We start from the raw sequence: 18,791 nt of genomic DNA on the forward strand, positions 1-18,791 counted from the left end.
ACCACAGCTGGGCCTTGAGGACCAGCCCCCCAAATTCTCCAAGCAATGACATGAGGGCAGCATCTCTGGCCAGACAGGGCTTTGTGCGCCCAGTGGATTTGCCCGTGCATCTGCTTGGGTGGCCCCCTCCCTTTGGATGGTTCCTGATTCCATGGTTTCCATCTCTCTCCCTGGCACAGGGAATTGAACCATCCACGTCTCCTGCCTGTGGACGTTGGCCAAGTCCCTTCACCTCCCTGTGACACATTTTCTTCATCTGTAAATGAGGGTGTGGAACTAGGTGATATCTCTACATCCCATGATCCCTTGCAAAGCCCCAGCTCAGCCAGGGAGTTAATGGCCCAATCGGCAGAATCAACTTCTCCAAAATTCTGCTCCTGTGCCCTTTCCAGAGAAGACCCTAGCACGATGACAAAATGTGTCGGAGAGAAGTGGATTTGGGGAACAAGAGTGAGAATTTTGCAGCTTTGCCTGGAACCCCATTATTTGAATGTGGCAATGCATATATGTGGCAATGATGAGCTGTTCCTCCTGTCTTATCTGCAAGAAGAACTTGGGTTATCTATAAGAACTTTCCATGGCCATAAGGGGCCTCTAAAAACTGAGTGCCTAAAAACTTTCAAATATACCTCTTAGAAGTAAGAAAATGCAGTGAAATTCCCAAGCTGTCACCAGCATTTCCACTTTCTTGTAGAAAAGTCCTCCTGCCACTGCTTTTCTGGCAAGACCCCGATCACAGTCCTAAAATGACAGGACTCCCCATGAATTGGGAGACCGAGCAAGAAGAGATCCAAATAGCTGTGTCCTTCAATCCACCCAAACGGGACAATGCCATCAAAAGAATTGGCATCTGGCAGGAATTAAGCTTTTTTGGCTGGGAAATGAGAGGCTTGGACTTGATCTCAAATGTTCTGTGTTCTAAGATCTAGTTCTAATATACTCTGTTCTAAAGTTCCGCCACTAATTCTAACCCCTTTTTCTTTTAAGGTCTTCCCCATATTTGACATTCTGTGTTCTGGGATCCATTCCAGTTTTAACTTCCTACATTCTAGAGTCCCTTTCATTTCTAACATTCTGTGTTTGAAACTAATGGTCTGTTCTAAATTCCTTTCCAGTTCTGACATGGTTTGTTTTAAGGTCCTTCCCAGCTCTAACATCCTCTGTTCTAAAATCCCTTAACAGTTGTTACTATTCCAAGGTCCTTTCCAACTCTGACATTCTATGTTCTTTGTTCAACTGTAGTCTCTAAGATTCCGCCCATTTTTATGTTCTCTGGTTCTCTAGCTACCCAGACATGTTCTCCAGCACTTACAGGTTACCCCATAATGTTATAACTTGCTATACATAAGGAAATGTGTCCACGCTGAGCCGGTCCATCTGAACAGGGCTCCTCAGTAAATACTAATTTGGTAAATTTTACATATTCCTTCTTATGATGAAGCCTTAGAAGGCTAGAAAAAGGTGATAGTATGTGTAGGGAACTAGGCCACAGGCACTTCTGAGTCCACGAGGCCTTTCCCAACACACAGTGTTATCACCCAAAGTTGGGACAGCATTGGGGTTAAGGAGCCTGACTACCCAGGTCACTGGAGGAAGAAATGGATGTGAACTAACCTGGCTGCCTTGAAAGCAGCTGAAACTTGGAGATAAAAGCCAAAATTAGAGACAACAACAACAACAATAATAGTAGTGGCCAAGGATGTTTCTGCCCAAGGCTGTCCTCCAGGAGGCTGTTTGTAGGAACGCATCAGAGACCCCCATCGTGGTCCCATTTCCAATGATGCTGGCAGGCATGGGAGGAAGGATAGGAGGGCTACCAAACAGACAGTCTAGGGGCAGCTAGGTGGCTCAGTGGATACAGCACCTGCCCTGAAGTCAGGAGGACCTGAGTTCAAATCTGGCCTGAGACCAAACACTCAACACTTACTAGCTCTGTGACCCTGGGCAAGTCACTTAACCCCAATTGCCTAAAAAATACACAATAATAATAAAAAACAAACCAACCAGTGTGCCTGAAGGCAGCTGAACTTGTTAACCATTAAAAATTCAATTTCCATCCCTCTCCTGGGCCTCTGCAAGCAAGTAAGGGAAAATGTATGTAGCTTTGGGGGCTCTCCCTGAGAGGCAAAGCTTGAATGGGAAGAGTGCACCTGGTGGTGGTAAGTCCCCTTGTTCTGGCTGGATGACCAAGTTTCACGCTGTCCTCTAGGTAAGGCAGGCCTGCCTGCCCTCCAGATGTGATCTTTCCTGTTTTTGTTTTTCATTTTGTTCACTTGTTTTCAGTCACCTCTGCCTCCTTGTAACCCCATTTAAGGTTTTATTAGCAAAGATACTGGAGTGGTTTGCCATTTCCTTCTCCAGCTCATTGTATAGATGAGGAAACTGAGGCAAACAGGGTGGAGTGACTTGCCCAGGGCACACAGCTAGTGTCTGAGGCCGGATTTGAACTCAGGAAGATGAGCCTTCCTGATTCCAGGCCCACCACTGTATTCCCTGCACCACGTGACTGCTTCTATGGTTTGGTTCACACGTGTTCAGTCACATCTGACTCATTGTGACCTTTTTGGGGTATCTTTCTTCCCTTCACCCTGATGGTGGGGAGTCCCTACCTCCCCAGGTGTACTCCATTGAACATGGTTGCAAAGAGCTGTGCTTGGATTCCGAATTGAAGGGAATTCTTTGACATTAAAAACCAGCTTTGAATTTGTAAATGGTTTTTTTAAAATTTTTTTTTTGTCTTTAAATGCTATTACTTCAACAATACTTATCCATTTTCTCTATGAAAACATCTGAAGAGCTTAACAATTTATCTACTATCACTCAACATGAAAGATTAAATTGGAGAAGTCAGAAAGAATCCAAAATACAACAACATAACAACAAATGAAACTGTTACAAGCAAATATTTGCCACCATATGGTGGATATGATCTTATTATCACATTCAGTAGCAGTTAACACTGAAGTTGTTTTCTGTTTGTTTGTTTGTTTGTTTGTTTGCTTGTTTTTTACCATCAAGCACTAATGACAACATGAAGAACAGTAAACTCCTGGCTTTCGAAATTGAGGCTCCTTTCTTTTTTTCAAACTTTAAAGACATATCTGAAGTGGCTGAAGGTGGAAAGATGGTAGGGCAAGAAAGACTTACCCTCTTTTCCACACCAAAAAAAAAATCCTAAAATAATGGAATTCTTTGGGGATGGCTTTGGTTCCCAAAGCTGGAATGATCAATTGACACTACGTCCATTCCAACTCTTTGCCCAAGGCCTAAAACTCATTTGTAAAAAAAGCCAGCTCAACCCTCGACAGAAAGGGGAGCTCAGTGTCGCCAGGACCTTATTCAGGAAATGCAAAGGGAAATGCATTGACCAGCTTGCCAGATTCATCCTCCACCTTGTTATAAACCCACTTGAGATTCTGGTGGCACTTGACTCCACATTTCCTGGAGTTGCACCTGGGGCATGGGTGGAAACAGCCGGCACAATCAACCTGCAGGCAGTCACACAGTTCGATACCATTACAGATCAGCCTGCCTTTCCGGTCATACTTTCTCCTGTTTTTCTTGAGCCCCATGAATATTTTGGGGTGGTAAGGATACACATCTGGCCCCTTACTAGGTGCTGAACTCCCTGGGGCTCCTCTTCCTGCTGGATTTCAGAATCGGCAACTGCTGCCTGGGCTACTGCATTTCTCCCCTTGGAGAACACACCTGCTGCTTGCTTCTCTGCCCTCTCATCAACTTCCTCTTGATTGGTATCGAACTCTTCACTGCGCATTTCGACGTCTGCACTCATTTTCGATAATTGGTTGCAGGATCCTTCTCCTCTCTGCTTTGGGGTGAGCTCCTGAATCTTAGGAATGATAGTACAAAACACGTCATCACTAAAAGCACACGAGTGTGACGACAAAGCTGATTAAGAGGCTGGTAATGCCACAAACTCATGAAAAACAACATTTGAAAGATTATTTTCATTTTTAAAACATTGCTATGTCTCCTGTGAAAATTCAACATAACCATCATCATGAGCTGGACATTGGTTGATTTTCAAACTTTCTAAAAACTCTCATCAGCTGATGATCAATGATTGAAAAGACTCCACGTGCAATCCTGGCCTGAAGATAATGCAAAGAGCAAAGTTTTGATGCATACAGGACAGCTTTCACATGGCCCCAGAAAAAAAAAAAACTAGCAGAGAGAGATCAGGTAATTAAGGTGGCAAAGGAAGAGAATAGCCTTTACTATCCACAGCTCTGAGAAAGTAGCATCAATAATATGTTAAATGCAATTCGAGGTTACAGGATTCCCTCATCACGTCAAAATTTAAATGAAAACTTTGTTATTCAAAATTCACAAAACAAAATGAGTGTAAAAGAAACTTTAAAATATCAAATTATTTTTTTAAAGTTTGTAACATTTATGCATCTGATGTAATTGGAGCTTAAATCTGCACTAAGACCTTTGGGACAGCCTGCATGTAGCCAAAAGCAGACTCTGAACTTTTTTTTTTGCTAGCAGAAGGGATAGAGCCAGAAAGAAGACTGTGTACATATATGTGCATGCAAACCCATCTCTATAAACATGGGCAGAATATGAGAGGAGAGCATTGCCCTGAGCCAACTGCTTCCTTTTCCACTAAGAAATCATTGGGGTTTTCATAATGAGAAGTTAGGGGTCAAGGACCGGGAAGGGTGGTGTCTCATCCCCAATTTACAAAGGGCAGTCAAGAGTCCCTGTGGTGCTGGTTCTGCACTGTTAGGCTCACAGAAGGGGCAGCCACTTGACGTGTGGGCGATGATCCAGAAAGAGGCCTCTTTGGATGGGAAGAGGAATGGGTTTTCACTAGAGCCTAGGTACGAAACAGAATTTTGACTCAGAAATACAAATACAGGAGGGAAAAACTGGGAGCAAGTAAGCAGACTTGATTGTTAGGGTGACGTTTCCTGCAAGTCAGTGCAGCTTTCCTTTCTATGTCCATGAAACCCCCTGTTTGTAGGCACAGGCATCTCCCCCACTCACTTGTACCCAAGCGATGGCCCTCCTTCAGGGCCACAAGTCTTTGCCCGCACATCCCCTGCTTCCTAAACAAGATGCCATGTGGGCAGTGACTGAGGGAGGCAGCAGAGGCAAGGAAGAGAAGGAGACATCTCTGCCAGGGAGTGTTTATATTTTTTTAAAATGGCCAAGTCCTGGCCTGGAAGAACGGGCCCTCTCCTGGATACGTGGGTGGGGGGGAGGCCTGGTGGCGTGGCCATTTTGGGGGGAGTCATGAAGAAGAGCCACCTGTCCTCCAGGTCACCATCTGGCCTGCCACTTGACCTATTTAATTGTTATCTTCGTGAGCTCTGGGATAATCCAGGCTCTTCATTAACTAATAACTTCTTGACTTAGTCTCCATGAATCAGCTAAGCTCAAAATTTACTCATCAAATATTATATTAGTTATTATATCATATCGAACACATCAAATACCCTACAGAAACCACCCTTCCCCATTTCTGATTGGACAAAGGCCCACAGGGCCACGGAGTAAAGGACTCAGCAGGTCTAAGAGGCCCAAGGCAGCACCTCGCACTTAGACCCCTGATGAAACACAACCATAGTGGCTTCAGTGCCTCCAGAAGCTCCTTCTGGGGCCCTCTCCCCCAGACCCCAGACCCTTGACCCTCTCACCTAGAGGATGGAGAAGGATCAGAGATGAGGCCTATCTCTCTCAGGAGACCCTCAGAGACACCCTGCTTCCAGGTCCCCCAGTGACAGAAAGGAAGGAGCCTGCTCTGCACCTTTAGGGATAAAGGGATGCAGGTGAAGGCAGAGGAAAGGGCAGAGAGAAGAGGAGGGAAGGGCCAGAGGGGCACCCCCAGGGAGGGAGAGGAGCAGATGGGGAGGAGCAGAGAGGACCAGAAGTGCTGCTCTGCCCCTAGGGGATGCAGGAGAAGGAATGCGAAAGTGCAGAAAGAGGGGGAGGGGAGGGCCAGAGGGGCACCCATAGGAAGGGAGAGGAGCAGAGGGGGAGGAGCAGAGAGGTCCTGAGGTGCTCCTCTGCCCCCTAGGGATACCTTGGATGAAGGACAGGGAATGGGAAAGTGTAGAGAGAGGGGGAGGGGAGGGCCAGAGGGGGACTCACAGGGAGGGAGAGGAGCAGAGGGGGAGGGGCAGAGAGGGCCAGAGATGCTGCTCTTCCCCCTAGGGATAAAGGGATGCAGGACAGGGCCCGGAAAAGTTCAGAGAGAAGGGGGGAGGGCCAGAGGGGAATCTGCAGGGAGGGAGAGGAGCAGAGGGGGAGGAGAAGAGAGGGCCTGAGGTGCTACTCTGCCCCCTAGGGATAAAGGAATGCAGGACAGGGCATGGGAAGGTGCAGAGACAGGGGAGGGGAGGGCCAGAGAGGCACCCACAGTGAGGGAGAGAAGCAGAGGGGTAGCAGAGAGGCCCAGACGTTTTGCTCTGCCCCAGCAGGGGCAACATGGAGTTAGGCTGGAAGGGGCCTCACAATGTCATCTAGGAAAACCTCCTCCTTTTACAGGGGAGGAAATTGAGGCCTATGGAGGGGAAGGGGCTTGTTCATGGTCATGCATAAGATCATAGATCTAGCTCCCAAAGCGGGTGATACTGCCCTCTGGGGGCGCTGGAACGATCCAGGCAGATGGTAGCAGCCTAGGGTGCAATTGGGGGGCACTGAATAAAAATAAGGGGCAGTTGAAACATAAAGAAAGAAGTACATTGTTTTCATTTTTGTTTTTTCTGAGGTAATTGGCGTTAAGTGACTTGCCCAGAGTCACACAGCTAGTGAGTGTTTTGTGTCTGAGGCTAGATTTGAACTGAGGTCCTCCTGACTCCAAGGCCGGTCCTCCATCTACTGCGCCACCTAGCTGCCCCAAGAAGAAAATTCTGAAACACATTCGTACATGTTTCACCTGTTGTGTAACAGAGTTAAAGTCATACTGACTACATTATTTTCCAAATAATCACAAAAAATGCAAGTTATAACTGATCGGCAGTCAAGTTCCCTGACAGGTCTGAACACGCAAGTGTTGGCAGGTGAGGATGTTGAACAATGTCAGGAAGTCCAGCAGGCATCTGAGGAATATGTGTATTTAATGACTTGTTTACAACATACTATATGGTTTTATGGCACAATATTGTGTCATCAATATTTCAATGCAGGGAAAAAAACACGAATTTAAAATAAATTATTAAATTTAAAATGCATCATTTTTTCAAAATTTTTTTTGTTTTTTTAAAATGATGCAAATTAAAAAAAATAAAGTTTAATGAAAATAGATTTCCAGGGAGGCGCTGAGTAATTTTTTTTTTTTGAAAAGGGGGCAGTTAGCCAAATAATTTTGGAGACATCTGCTGAAAAACTTGACGAGACCTAATTGTCATCTTTTAAACACCTTCATTTTACAAAGGAGGAAAGTGAGGTCTAGAGAGGTCAAATGATGACCGATGGTCATCCAGGGAATTACGCAGAGACCAGATTGGAATACATTTTTAGTAATGAGAGAGACAGCGACAGAGAGACAGAGACAGGGACAGAGAGAGAGAGAGAGAGAGAGATAGAGAGAGAGAGAGACAGACAGACAGACAGACAGAGAGACAGAGACAGAGACAGACAAAGAGGGAGAGACAGACAGACAGAGAGACACATACACACAGATCCTGTTAGAGGATTAATGATACCTGCCTCTGCACTCCTCCAAACTGGGAATCTCCTTCACATTGAATACATGTAGCTGCAGCCTCAGCTGTGGGCCAGAAGTGAGAGCCACAGGGCTCACTCGCCCTTTAAAAAAGAGATTAGAAAAATTTTCTTTAAAAAAAGGGAGAGAAATTGGACTGACATGAAGGAGCCCTCGCCTGTTTGCACAGAAGCCACCTCCTCCACTCAGTGGCACAGCCTCTTGTTAGATGCTCTCTCATCTATGTACTTATTAGCAAGCTCTCTCTCAGTGCTGCCAGGCTGCCAGACACTGAACTAGGTACCAAGAACCCCATACAGAAGGGAAACAGGACCCGCCCCCAAGGCCCTTCCATTCTCCCGTGTGGATGCTCTGGCAAACAGAAATAAAGACAAACATTCCTCCTTGCACTCCTCCTCTGGGGGAAGGGAAGGAGGTCATTTTGGGAGCCTCCTCCTGTCCAGGTAACAGGGGCACAACTGCTAGTTACTCTCCTGGGAGCATGAACACAGGCCTGGGTTTTTGGCCCCTTTCTGTCCCCAAAGGTTGGGTGACATTGGGCAGCACATTGACCGTTTTAATTATTTTGTGATTTTTAAAATTTTTTTTTCCATATGCTTTTGAGTTGAAAATTTTTCTCCCTTTTCCTCACCGTCCCCTCCCCAAGACTGCGCACAATCTGATATAGGCTTTACATTTGCATACCCATTAAGCATATTTTCACATTAGTGAAGTTGTAAGTAAAAATTAAATCCAATAGGAGGAACCATCAGAAGGATGAAACAAAACTCAACAGAAGGTAAAAATAAGTGAGAGTGATTCGACTTCCATAGTTCTTTCTCTGGATATGGACCACATTTTCCATCCCGAGGCCTCTGGAGATATCTTGGATCCTCATAATGCTGAGAAGTGTTCAGTTTAACAATCTTAGTCATTGTATAACTTGACTGTTATTGTGTACAAAGTCCTCTTGGTTCTGCTCACTTCACTCAGCATCAGACCATATAAGTCTTTCCAGGTTTTTCTGAAGTCAGCCTGTTCATCATTTCTTATAGCACAATAGTATTCCATTACATTCATATACCACAACTTGCTCAGCCATTCCCCAATTGATGGGCGTCCTCTCAATTTTCCAATTCTTTGCCACTACAAAAAGAGCTGCTATGAATATTTTTGTACATGTGGGTCCTTTTCCAATTTGTTTGATCTCTTTGGGATATAGCCCTAGAAGTGCTATTGCTGGACCAAAGGGTACGCACACTTTTGCGGCCCTTTGGGCATAGTTCCAAATTGTTCTCCAAAATGGTTGGATCATTTAGCAACTCCACCAACAATGTATTAGCGTTCCAGTTTTCCCACATCCTCTCCAACATTTATCATTTTCCTGTTTTGTCATGTTGGCCAAGCTGATAAGTGTGATGTGGTACCTCAGAATTGTTTTGATTTGCATTTCTCTAATCTATTATTTGATAAACACAAACACCCCAGCTTCTGGGATAAGAACCCATTCTTTGAAAAACACTGCTGGGAAAACTGGAAAAGAGTATGGCAGAAACTAGGCATAGACCCAAATCTCACACCATATACCAAAATAAAAGTCAAAATGGGTTCATGACTTAGATATAAAGGCCGATACCGTAATTAAACTGGGAGAACAAGGAATAGTTTACCTATCACATCTATGGAGAACAGAAGAATTCATGACCAAACAGGAGATAGAGAACATTATGAAAAGCAAAATGGATCATTTTGATTACATTAAATTGAAAAGTGTTTGCACAAACAAAGCCAATGCAACTAAGATTAGAAGGAAGGTAGAAAATTGGGAAAGAATTTTTACAACCAGTCTCTCTGATAAAGGCCTCATTTCTAAAATATATAGAGAATTAAGACAAATTTATAAGAACACAAGCCATTCCCCAATTGATAAATAGTCAAAGGATGTGAACAGACACCTGTCAGATGAAGAAATTAAAACCATCTATAGTCATATGAAAAAATGCTGTAGACCTTTTTAATTTTTTAATGAGCTTCAGTTTCCTCACCTTTCAAATGAGAGCCTTTGCCTATGGAAGGAGCCCTTCTGGCTGTAAATGCCATGACTTCTGAACACAATTATACTCTTTCGAAAGGACGAAACTTTATAGTCATGTCTTCCCTTTCGTAATCAAGTAAGACTGTCTTCTTTTCTACAATCAATCAGCAAGTCCTCATGAAGCACCTACTGGGTTCCAGGTACTGTGCTAAGCTCTGCTATTGCAGAGGTCAGCATCCCTACAGAAAAAAATGATAACACTCCAAAAGGGATGACAAAATACTTATAATAATAACAACAATATCTACAGTATAACTACAAAGAGTATAAATACATATATACACATACATACATATATAGTAGTTGGGGAAAGAGGGAACTCGCAGGTGGGGGGTGGGAATCAGGAAAGGCTTCATGGGGAGGGCACTTCAGGCGGGGGGGACAGCCAGTGCAAAGGCATGGAGGTGGGAGATGGGGTCTTGTGAGTGAGGGGGCCTGTTTGGCGGAACAAAGGGTGCAAGAAGGGAAGGGATGTCCAATGGAGCTGCAGAGGCAGGTTGGGGCCACTTTGTGAAGGATTTTCAAAGCTAAAAAGGGGAGTTCCTTTTTCACCCTATAAGAAAGAAGTACATTTTGGAACACAGACATGTCAACACGTGGCCCTTAGCTGAAAGTCTGGGCTTAAAAGGGACAGCATTCCCTCTGGAGGGCTTCTCGCTAATCCCGCTTTGTTTGGCTTCTCTGTGGGAACATCAGTGTTTGAGTCATGCCTGGGTCACTGAAGGACACTTAAAGAACCCTCTGGTCCCTTGCAAGTACTGAGGCTAAGAATACATTGCACATAGGATGGATTTTATGCAACCCCACAAAAAACATAGAAGACTCACCTCTCAGCCTGTAACCAGTCAAAACTATTCTCCTTCCCTCTCTGGTGAGTCTCTAGCATTATTCAGGGACTGATGTGGCCGTATGAAAAGCCAGGTAGGGTTGTGGTAGATAAGAGTGTTGAGTCTGGAGTTAGGAGGAGACATCTTCCTTGGTTCAAATCCAGCCTCAGGCACCTACTAGCAGTGTGACCCTGGGCAAGTCCCTTAACCGTGTTTACCTTAGTTTCTTCATCTGTAAAATGAGCTGGAGAAGAAAATGGCCAACCATTCCACTATCTCTGCCAAGTACACCCCAGGTGGGCTCACGGAGAGTCGGACGCGACTGAAAGGATTCAACAACAAATAGGATCCTATAAACGACCAGCTCCCATATACTCCACCTTCCAACTTCTGTGTTTTCTGCTATCTTCCAGTGAGTAGATGTATCCAGGGTTATGGTGGTAAATATTTAACAACCAGCTCTCCAGGTGTGTGGGGGAGATGTGCACAGAACCCAGTTTTAGATTTAACTTGTATTACTAACATATTTCCCTTTACTCTCTTTAGCCTCGACCGTGAAAAAAGCAAGAAATAGTGCCCTGGTTTGTAGTGTTTGCCAATTTGCAAGGTAGCAATATTCAAATGAAAATTTAAAATGCGCTCCAGCACACCCCTGGATATATCCACAGTAATGGTGGCAAATTGGACCAGAATGTCTATAAGTGGAAGTCATGAGTAAAGACTGTATTACTATATAATTAGCCCCAAGATGCTGAGAGTCCAGGAACATGGGACGGACACCCAGTTCAGTCTCCGTCCACAGCAGAAGGTTATCCTATTCACAAGCTGCTTCCTTTATGTCACCCTGATGCTATGAGCAACACATTTGCTTCAGTGGTTCCTCTGTCTGGGCAAGCCAGGAGAATTCAAATCCAAAGTGCTTTGCATGAGATTTTAACCTGAATTCAGCCAAATGTATTTCTGAAGTAGACACCTTGTAGACAAACATTAGCTGGATATTTCTTAAAGCAAAGACTATCTAAAACTGTATCTACTGCAGATGGCCTAGACACTCCTTCCTTGACCATTCTACCATTCCACATCCCTCTTCCCTTTCATTTTTAAACTTTCCCGAAAGGTTGGCTTCCATCAATGTTTCCATTTGCTAACCCCCCTCTCTCCTCTAGGTTCCTCTCTCAAAGAGCTATAGAAACTGCTTTTTTGAAGTCACTGATGACCTGCTAGTCACTAAAGCTAATGGCCCGATCTTTAAAACAATAATAAACTGAACTGCTTCTTTTTGCTTTTACAGCACCAATCTTGCTCCCAATGCCTCTTCCCCTCTGGCCTCCCAGATAAGTATTCCCAAAGAAATAATATTTTACAAGAGAAAAAAAAAGGAAAAAGCAGAAGAGAGTGTTAAAAATCAGGAAAACTGATCTATATGGTCTCCTCTTTGTAGATAAAATAAGTGTTTTCTTGAAAACCTGATAATGAATACCACCTCCTAAACTTGATTCCTAATAATTTACAGTCAAATTCATTTATTTCTATGAATAACATATAATTTTCTACCTGTCTATGATTACCCGTCAACATAGCTCCCCTCCTGTCCCACAATCCCACAAAATATCTACCGTCAGAAACAACACGTAAACACTTTGGAGACATCCGGAAGCCCCGTCCAGGAAACCATAACTGGTTCAGAATCGATCCTTGCCTTAGTCACAGCTCTGAAGTCTTTCAGACCTCTCCGACGATAAGTATTGTGTTAAGCTATCACACTGCTCCCCTAGTTCTCCTCACTTCCCTCTGCATCAGGTTATAGGCGGATCTCCGTAGTTTTCCGAATCCCCATAAACTGACTTTTTTCTCAGTCCCCATTCTCCGCGGCCCCTCTGCAGCATCGGACACCCCTGACCATCTCTTCATCCCTTGGCCTTATAGACAAAACCTTCTCCTGGTTCTCAACCTACCACTCACCAATGGAGGCTTCTCGGTTTCTTTGTAGGGCTAATCATCCTCTCCCAGACCTCCTAAGATGTTGCCTCTAGCCTCCCTTGAGAATCCCTTGAGGATCTTCTCCACTCCTTTAGCAGCTTCACCTAGCACCTCCCCACAGATGAGTTCTCTTCACAGCTCCAGCCCCACAAGGCCAACAGTTTTCAGGGCATCATCACATAACTATGAGCCCAGGGTCTTTCCCACAGAGCAGCTGCGTCCTCTCACTTCACTATTCCTTCCAATGTCCCCTGTTCAAAGCCTTAACAAGCTCCCTCCTCTCTCACTTCTCACATCCCCTTCACTTACCAACTCTGACTGTTCCCTCCTCCCTGGACTAGGCATCTTGCATGTGTGTCCTCCTCTCTGTTCCTGCTGTGACTGTGCATCTTCTCTTTGTGCTCCTCATGGACTACTGCAATAGTCCACACTCTCCCCCATCCAACGCATCTTGCATGCCAATGCCAGACTCATCTTCATTGTTCATACATCTGGTTGTGGTTTTGCTCTGCTCAAAAACCTTCCACGGTTCCCTATTGCCAATCGAGTCAAAGAAGGGTTACCTTCTTTCCCGACATTCAAGGCCTCTACAATCTGGCACTCCCTTATCTTTCCTGTCTTATCTCAGGCCACTTTCCACCAAGCTAACCCAGGCTTCAGCCAAGCTGGACTCCTTTTTTTTCTTGGAACCCCTCTACCCTTTCCCACCTCCTCTCTGCCTTTGCTCATATCGTTCTCCATGCCTGGATTCGTTCCACACACACACCCCCTCCCTGCAGTGCCCTCTCCTCCCTTCACCTGTTCAATTCAATTCTTACCTCCAAAGTCCCATTCGAACCTTACCTCCTCCCCACTGATCTCCCCCAAATGGAAACGCTGTTTTGCCTGCAATCCCCAGCCAGCTCTTTTCTTATACATGTCTCTAGGCCACTAATCAGGTAGATTTTCAACATAATAGTTATCTCTGTGTCTTACCCTAGGAGAGTTGTCCTCGTGGTGGCAAGCCTGATTGCAGTGTCAGAGGGATCCCAAGTCATCCCAAGGTGTCCCACCTGAATGCTACCTCCCTGCTTTGTTGGAAGGCTTCAGCATCCAGCGTGTAGGAGAGTTTGCCAGTGTGCGTGAAAGGGATTCGTAGGAATGATTTCAGTGAATCTTCTACCTAGGCGAGGACCATGCCGGGAGCAAATGATGGTAGCTTGTGGCCTCTTCCCTAATGAGAGATGCAAGGCAATGGGGCTGTGGGCAGGGCACACAGTTTAAGCAAATCTGTGTGGAGTCTCATCAGCGGTGTAAACGGAAGCACAATTCCAGAACAGCAAGAGGTTCTTTCCCACTGAGGGTCTTCATTGGAACTGGCCGCTTTAGACATGGCCTAGTCCCGAATGAAGACCAGAAATCCTAAATGCCAAAGTAGTCCGGCCATGGAGGACAAAGTCACTGAGGTGCCTGGAGCAAGTCACATGACGTCTTAGAGACCCAGGCGACTCCCTGAGACTATGCCTTGTAGAGTAACAGGCCAGGGAAGTGTGTGGGAAATCCCCATGGACTGGTTCTCAAAATGCCTGCAGTCTATTGTGGGCGACACAAGTCACACAGGGCTTGGGACTCAGAGACCCTTTTGTGGCATGATGGAACGAGTGCAAACCAGTGTAGAACAGAAAGGGTGAGGGGCTTTAGAGCAAAGGAGGGATTGGGTAAGCGAGGTCAATTCAACGGTCATGTGGTCAGCTACCAGGCTGGGATGTGCAGGTCACTGGCCTGCTGTTGGGTAAGGTGAGGAAGTGAAATGAGGCACAGTCTCTGCCCTGAAGTGGCCTCCTGACAACCTGCGGGTCGAGTGTGGTGGGGGCTAAGACATGTGCGCGTATGTATGTATAACTACATGTATATATAATCAGGTCTGTGACAGGTTCACGATCACACACTCTCTCCATGCTTAGCAGATGGAATTTGAGAGTGGTAGTGAAGAGCGATAGACAGACAGATAGACAGAGAGACATTAAGACAGAGGCAGAGTCAAAGAGAGACAGAGACAGAGAGACAGATATTGAGACCGAAAGAGACAGAGTCAAAGACAGACAGAGAAGGAAAGAATAATTATTTTAGAAAACCTAGCAATAACACATCAGTCTGGACTGGCTTGGGGAAAAACGATGTTCCTGAAAAAACATGTCTTCTAAGTCCCCCTTTCTAGCCTTTGAGAGTAGTTGTGGCCCACACAGGTGCACACACATGTGCGTGGGCACACGCACAGACACACACAAGCTCCCCTGGTCGCTTTCCCATTCCTCCTCTCCCACCCTCCCATTACCCACTGGGAGCTGCTGCGTTGTCCTCTCAGCAGGCACCTTGACTGTTCCTTCCACAGTAACCACACAGCTCATAGCTGGGCTGGTCCCTGAAGCCTTTCTGCAGCTTGGTAGGGTACCTTGCCATGACCACCAGTGGAAAAGATACTTACCGCAACTTCTAGGAAGCAGGCTCATGGTTCCTTCTGAGACTTGGCTGTTGTTCGTATAATTTCCTGTATTTGACTAATAAAGTTGGATTGCACGTGTGGAGAGGTTTAAGCGTTTAGTCATTGAGGAAAGGGTGTAAGCAAGTACTTTCTCTGCCTTAAAGGTAAATTGGATAGAAGCATGCATCATGCATCCCACCGGGCGTGAAAACTTGCATTGTGCAGGAACTAGCCAGTTCCAGGGACCACCCCTTCCACTTCCATGGACGCCAAATTCCCCCTTGCAATTTCCAGCCATCTCACCTGCTTGACTCCCTGAGGTCAAAGGAAACAAGGATCATTCTTCTCCCACAAGCCAGCCCTCCAATGAGAGCTGCCCATCCTCACCTGGAAGCGGGTGAGCAGGTCCCACTGCTTGACCTTTCTCCAGGGTCACTGTCCCCATATGCACAAGACAAGGCTTCAGGCCCTTGCCCACCCTGTTTTGCCGCTTCATGGACTCTGGCCAGCTCACTAAGCCCCTTACCTCTCTCTCCCTTTTGTGCATCCCCATGGATCTGTGCTATTCCCCTTCTTCTCCCTCACCCCCCTTTCTCTGTGTGTGTGTGCGGGCGCGTGTGTGTGTGTGTGTGTGTGTGTGTGTGTGTGTGTCTGCCTGTCTGTCTGTCTGTGTCTGTGTCAGCCTTGGGGAGGAATTGAGATCCTAGCACTCTCTAACATTGTTTCAGGGGAATAACCAGAGAGGTGTAGCTGGGCATGCTGGGCCACAGGAGAGGCGTCTCCAGAGGACCACTGTTGGAGCACCCTTCTCCATCTACCAGGTGCCTACATGGGCTGAAAGAAAACTCCTTGAGGCCAGGGACTGCTTGAGCTTTGCCCGTGGGTCCCCAGTGATCAGCACAGTGCCTTGCACAGACAGGGTGAAGCCTCGTCACTCCCTGTTGTTCTGAAATGAAGGCAACGATAAATTAACTTCGCAAACTTCTTTGTATTCTTTTTTATCTGCTTTCACTTTAACAATACATATTCTGCTGTTGTGGAATGTCAAAACAATCATAACCTGCAGAAGGGAGACTGTGAGAAGAGTCCCAGGAGAATCCAGACTCCTTTAATACCTGCAACAAGATGAGAGCAAAAAAGTCATTAGGCAAGTGGTAGTTGTCAGAAAGTCCAACTCTAGAACCACGGAACCATGTAGAAAACATCACAGACACAACATGGGACAGACACCTACATGACCATCTAGATGTGAGAACAAGCATATGACAAGTGGGAGAAAGATCCCTTTTTTCTTTGTTCTTTTTCTGTTTGTATATCTAGCACTAACTGAAACAGGAAGGAGTTTTAGGAACCTGGAGTATTCTGGCCTGGCTCTAGGGATGGCGGCAGCTGGAAGGGGGGCAGGGCGGGAACCACATTCCACCTTCAGTGGAAGGAAATTCCCAAGTTCCAAAAGACTTAGCTTTAGGAGAGACGTCGGCAGGAAATCTCAGGCAAGATGGCCGCTTACGGTCCCCTATAGGTGGAAGCCCTCTTGGTTTTCACCTGCATTTTTACCTACCCCTAGGATCAGAGTGCAGGCATTTGGGAGAAGAGGGAGGGCAAGCTCCCGGGGTGCTCATGGCAATACTGCTGCGGAGGAACAGAAGTCAGGATTGCCAGGCCAGCTGCCTCTCCAGGCAGGGATGCTCAGCCAGGAACAGAGGCACACAGAGACACACAGACACAGAGAGACACACAGCCACGTGGAGCTCAGGCCCTTACTTAGCATGGGGAAATGGGAAGGTGCTAACTACATCTCCGCCCTCGTTGGCAATGGCCTCGTAAATCCACTTCCGGTTGCGGCGGCAGGTGGGCCCACACTTGGTGGACTGGCATTTTGGGCATGGGTAGAAGCAGCCCAGGCAATCTTGTTCCAGGCAGTCACAGAGGTCTTCTCCATTCAGATTCAGCCTGCCTCTCTGGTCGTACTTCTGCATACCTTTCTTGCCTCGTGGGAGCCTCACAGGTGGTTGAGCTGAGTGGGGACCAGCTTGGTCAGAGGGCAAGGCTTGGCCAGCAAGGCCCCGGGGGCCAGCTTGGCCACGGCGGCCAGTATTGCCACGGGGGCCCACCGCAGGACGCTTGGCTTTTACCTCCCCCGCGGTCGACTTCTTCTTCTGGACTTTTGCTTTCTTCTCGGCCTCAGCTGCGATCTGATGCTCCTCTTTAACCACCTGCTTCTTGGCCTGCTTCTTCTGCTTCATTATAAGGCGTGCTGATTTCCTCACAGCCACATGCCCCTTTTTCTTATGCACTTGAGAACAGGTAATCATTTTAGGTCACTGGAAGGCAGCTTCTCTTGCTGCCTCGAGTGATCTTGGAAGTGGCTGCGGGACCTTGGGAAGGACAGCAGGGACATAGGGTCACTAAAGGCGAGTGTATGCATACTGGTGCAGAGGGACATTGGATTCAGGGAGCGAGGAAGCGCAGAGATTGAGGGCACTATCCAGACATGGAGCCTGGGCTGGGCCTCTGCAAACGGGGAGTTCCTTGATCACCTCTCCAAAGGAGGAAGAGGGAGGATGGGAGAAACCAGACTGAGGAGGTCACCTGAAAGGAAGAGTCAGGCCACTCCTTTGTCTCCTTTGTTTGTTCTTTCGCTGCTCCCCAATTCTCATTCCCCGACCTGGCTTCAGCTCTGTACCAGGACCATCAAAGCAGCTGACACTAAGGCCTGAATGAGGTCCCCTGTCCTCTCCTCTTTGTGTGGGTCTGGCTATTCCCCGTTGCCCTGGTTCCCTGGTTTCGGCCAGCCATTCTCCCAGCACTGGGTGGAAAGGCCAGCCTAATGCTGCTTCCTCCTCCTCCTCTTCCTCTATTTCTGAGTTACTGCAACCCTTCTAGGCCATCATGTGGCCCATTGCTGCTGCTCTTCTGGAAGCCCTGCTCTGTAGCCTACCAACTCCCCTCCATCCTTGACCTTTTCAAACAACATTTCTTCCACCCCCTTCACTGTAAGGAAACCTTAGCCATCAGAGTTGGGTGGGGATAACCATAATTTCTGTGGAGCAAGGCAGGAAGAGGCGGGGAGAAAGCCTACCCTGGGAGACCTCTCCCCACCCCGCATCTGTCCTCCTAGTGAAAGCAGAGCCATGGGGCTGGGGTGGAGCCTTTAGTGGAAGTAGCTACTCAGCCTCCATTGCCATGAGGTGAGGGAGGGCAGGAAAGACCTGATCTCCTGGAAGAGAGGCAAAAGGAGATGAAGAGGCAGTTTTCAGATAAAGCAAAGGAAGCTCTCCAGGAAAGCTGGGTTAAGGACTGGAGCTGTGATCTCCTTGTCCAGGGGAGAAAACTCTCCCTTACTCCTCCCTCTGGAGGCCAGCACTTTCTCTGCATTTAGAGTCTTAGAGATTTGCTTGGAGCACAGGTGGAACACTCCCCTGAGGTGGGGGAAGCCCAAAGCAGATTCAAATGGAATTGGGAAATGCTGAGCAAAATAAACAACAGACTTCAAAGTAGATAATCCTCATTTCTGCCTTTCTAAGTCAATTTGGCCCTCAGGGAACCTTTTCCATTGGACGTTGAGGCCCCTGGCCTGGGGCCTCCTGAAAGGTGGTAGCTTGCCCAAGGCCTGACTTGCCAACATGTGGATTGGGGCTTTGAGGCTAGATTGATTCATTATAAGGGAGGGCTTGCACTCAAAAATGGGGTGATGGATGGGCGTGATAACAAATGGGTGACATAGTCTAGTTCTTCATCGAAATTGAC

General features: G+C 46.8%; 1 protein-coding gene and 1 long non-coding RNA gene across 2 annotated transcripts in view; both read right to left on the bottom strand.

Annotated features, from left to right (window-relative positions):
- Positions 1–3,793, bottom strand: part of LOC110203799 (protein regulator of cytokinesis 1-like) — a gene marked incomplete at its 3' end in the record, with an annotated part of 37,860 nt that extends 34,067 nt beyond the window's left edge. The window contains 2 exon segments of the mRNA XM_078150634.1: positions 3,369–3,488; positions 3,614–3,793. Coding sequence (XP_078006760.1) covers positions 3,369–3,488; positions 3,614–3,793 — 300 coding nt within the window.
- A 6,757-nt stretch (positions 3,794–10,550) lies between these two features.
- Positions 10,551–15,982, bottom strand: LOC144456131 (uncharacterized). Its single transcript, XR_013485053.1, has 4 exons — positions 13,556–15,982; positions 12,890–13,113; positions 10,819–10,922; positions 10,551–10,724 (listed from the first exon to the last, which is right to left on the bottom strand). It is a non-coding gene; the product is annotated as an uncharacterized LOC144456131 (long non-coding RNA).
- Positions 15,983–18,791: the final 2,809 nt, after the last annotated feature.

Source organism: Phascolarctos cinereus, unplaced genomic scaffold (assembly GCF_003287225.1).
Source record: "Phascolarctos cinereus isolate Bilbo 61053 unplaced genomic scaffold, phaCin_HiC Scaffold_14;HRSCAF=489, whole genome shotgun sequence".
NCBI classification, from domain to species: Eukaryota; Metazoa; Chordata; class Mammalia; order Diprotodontia; family Phascolarctidae; genus Phascolarctos; species Phascolarctos cinereus.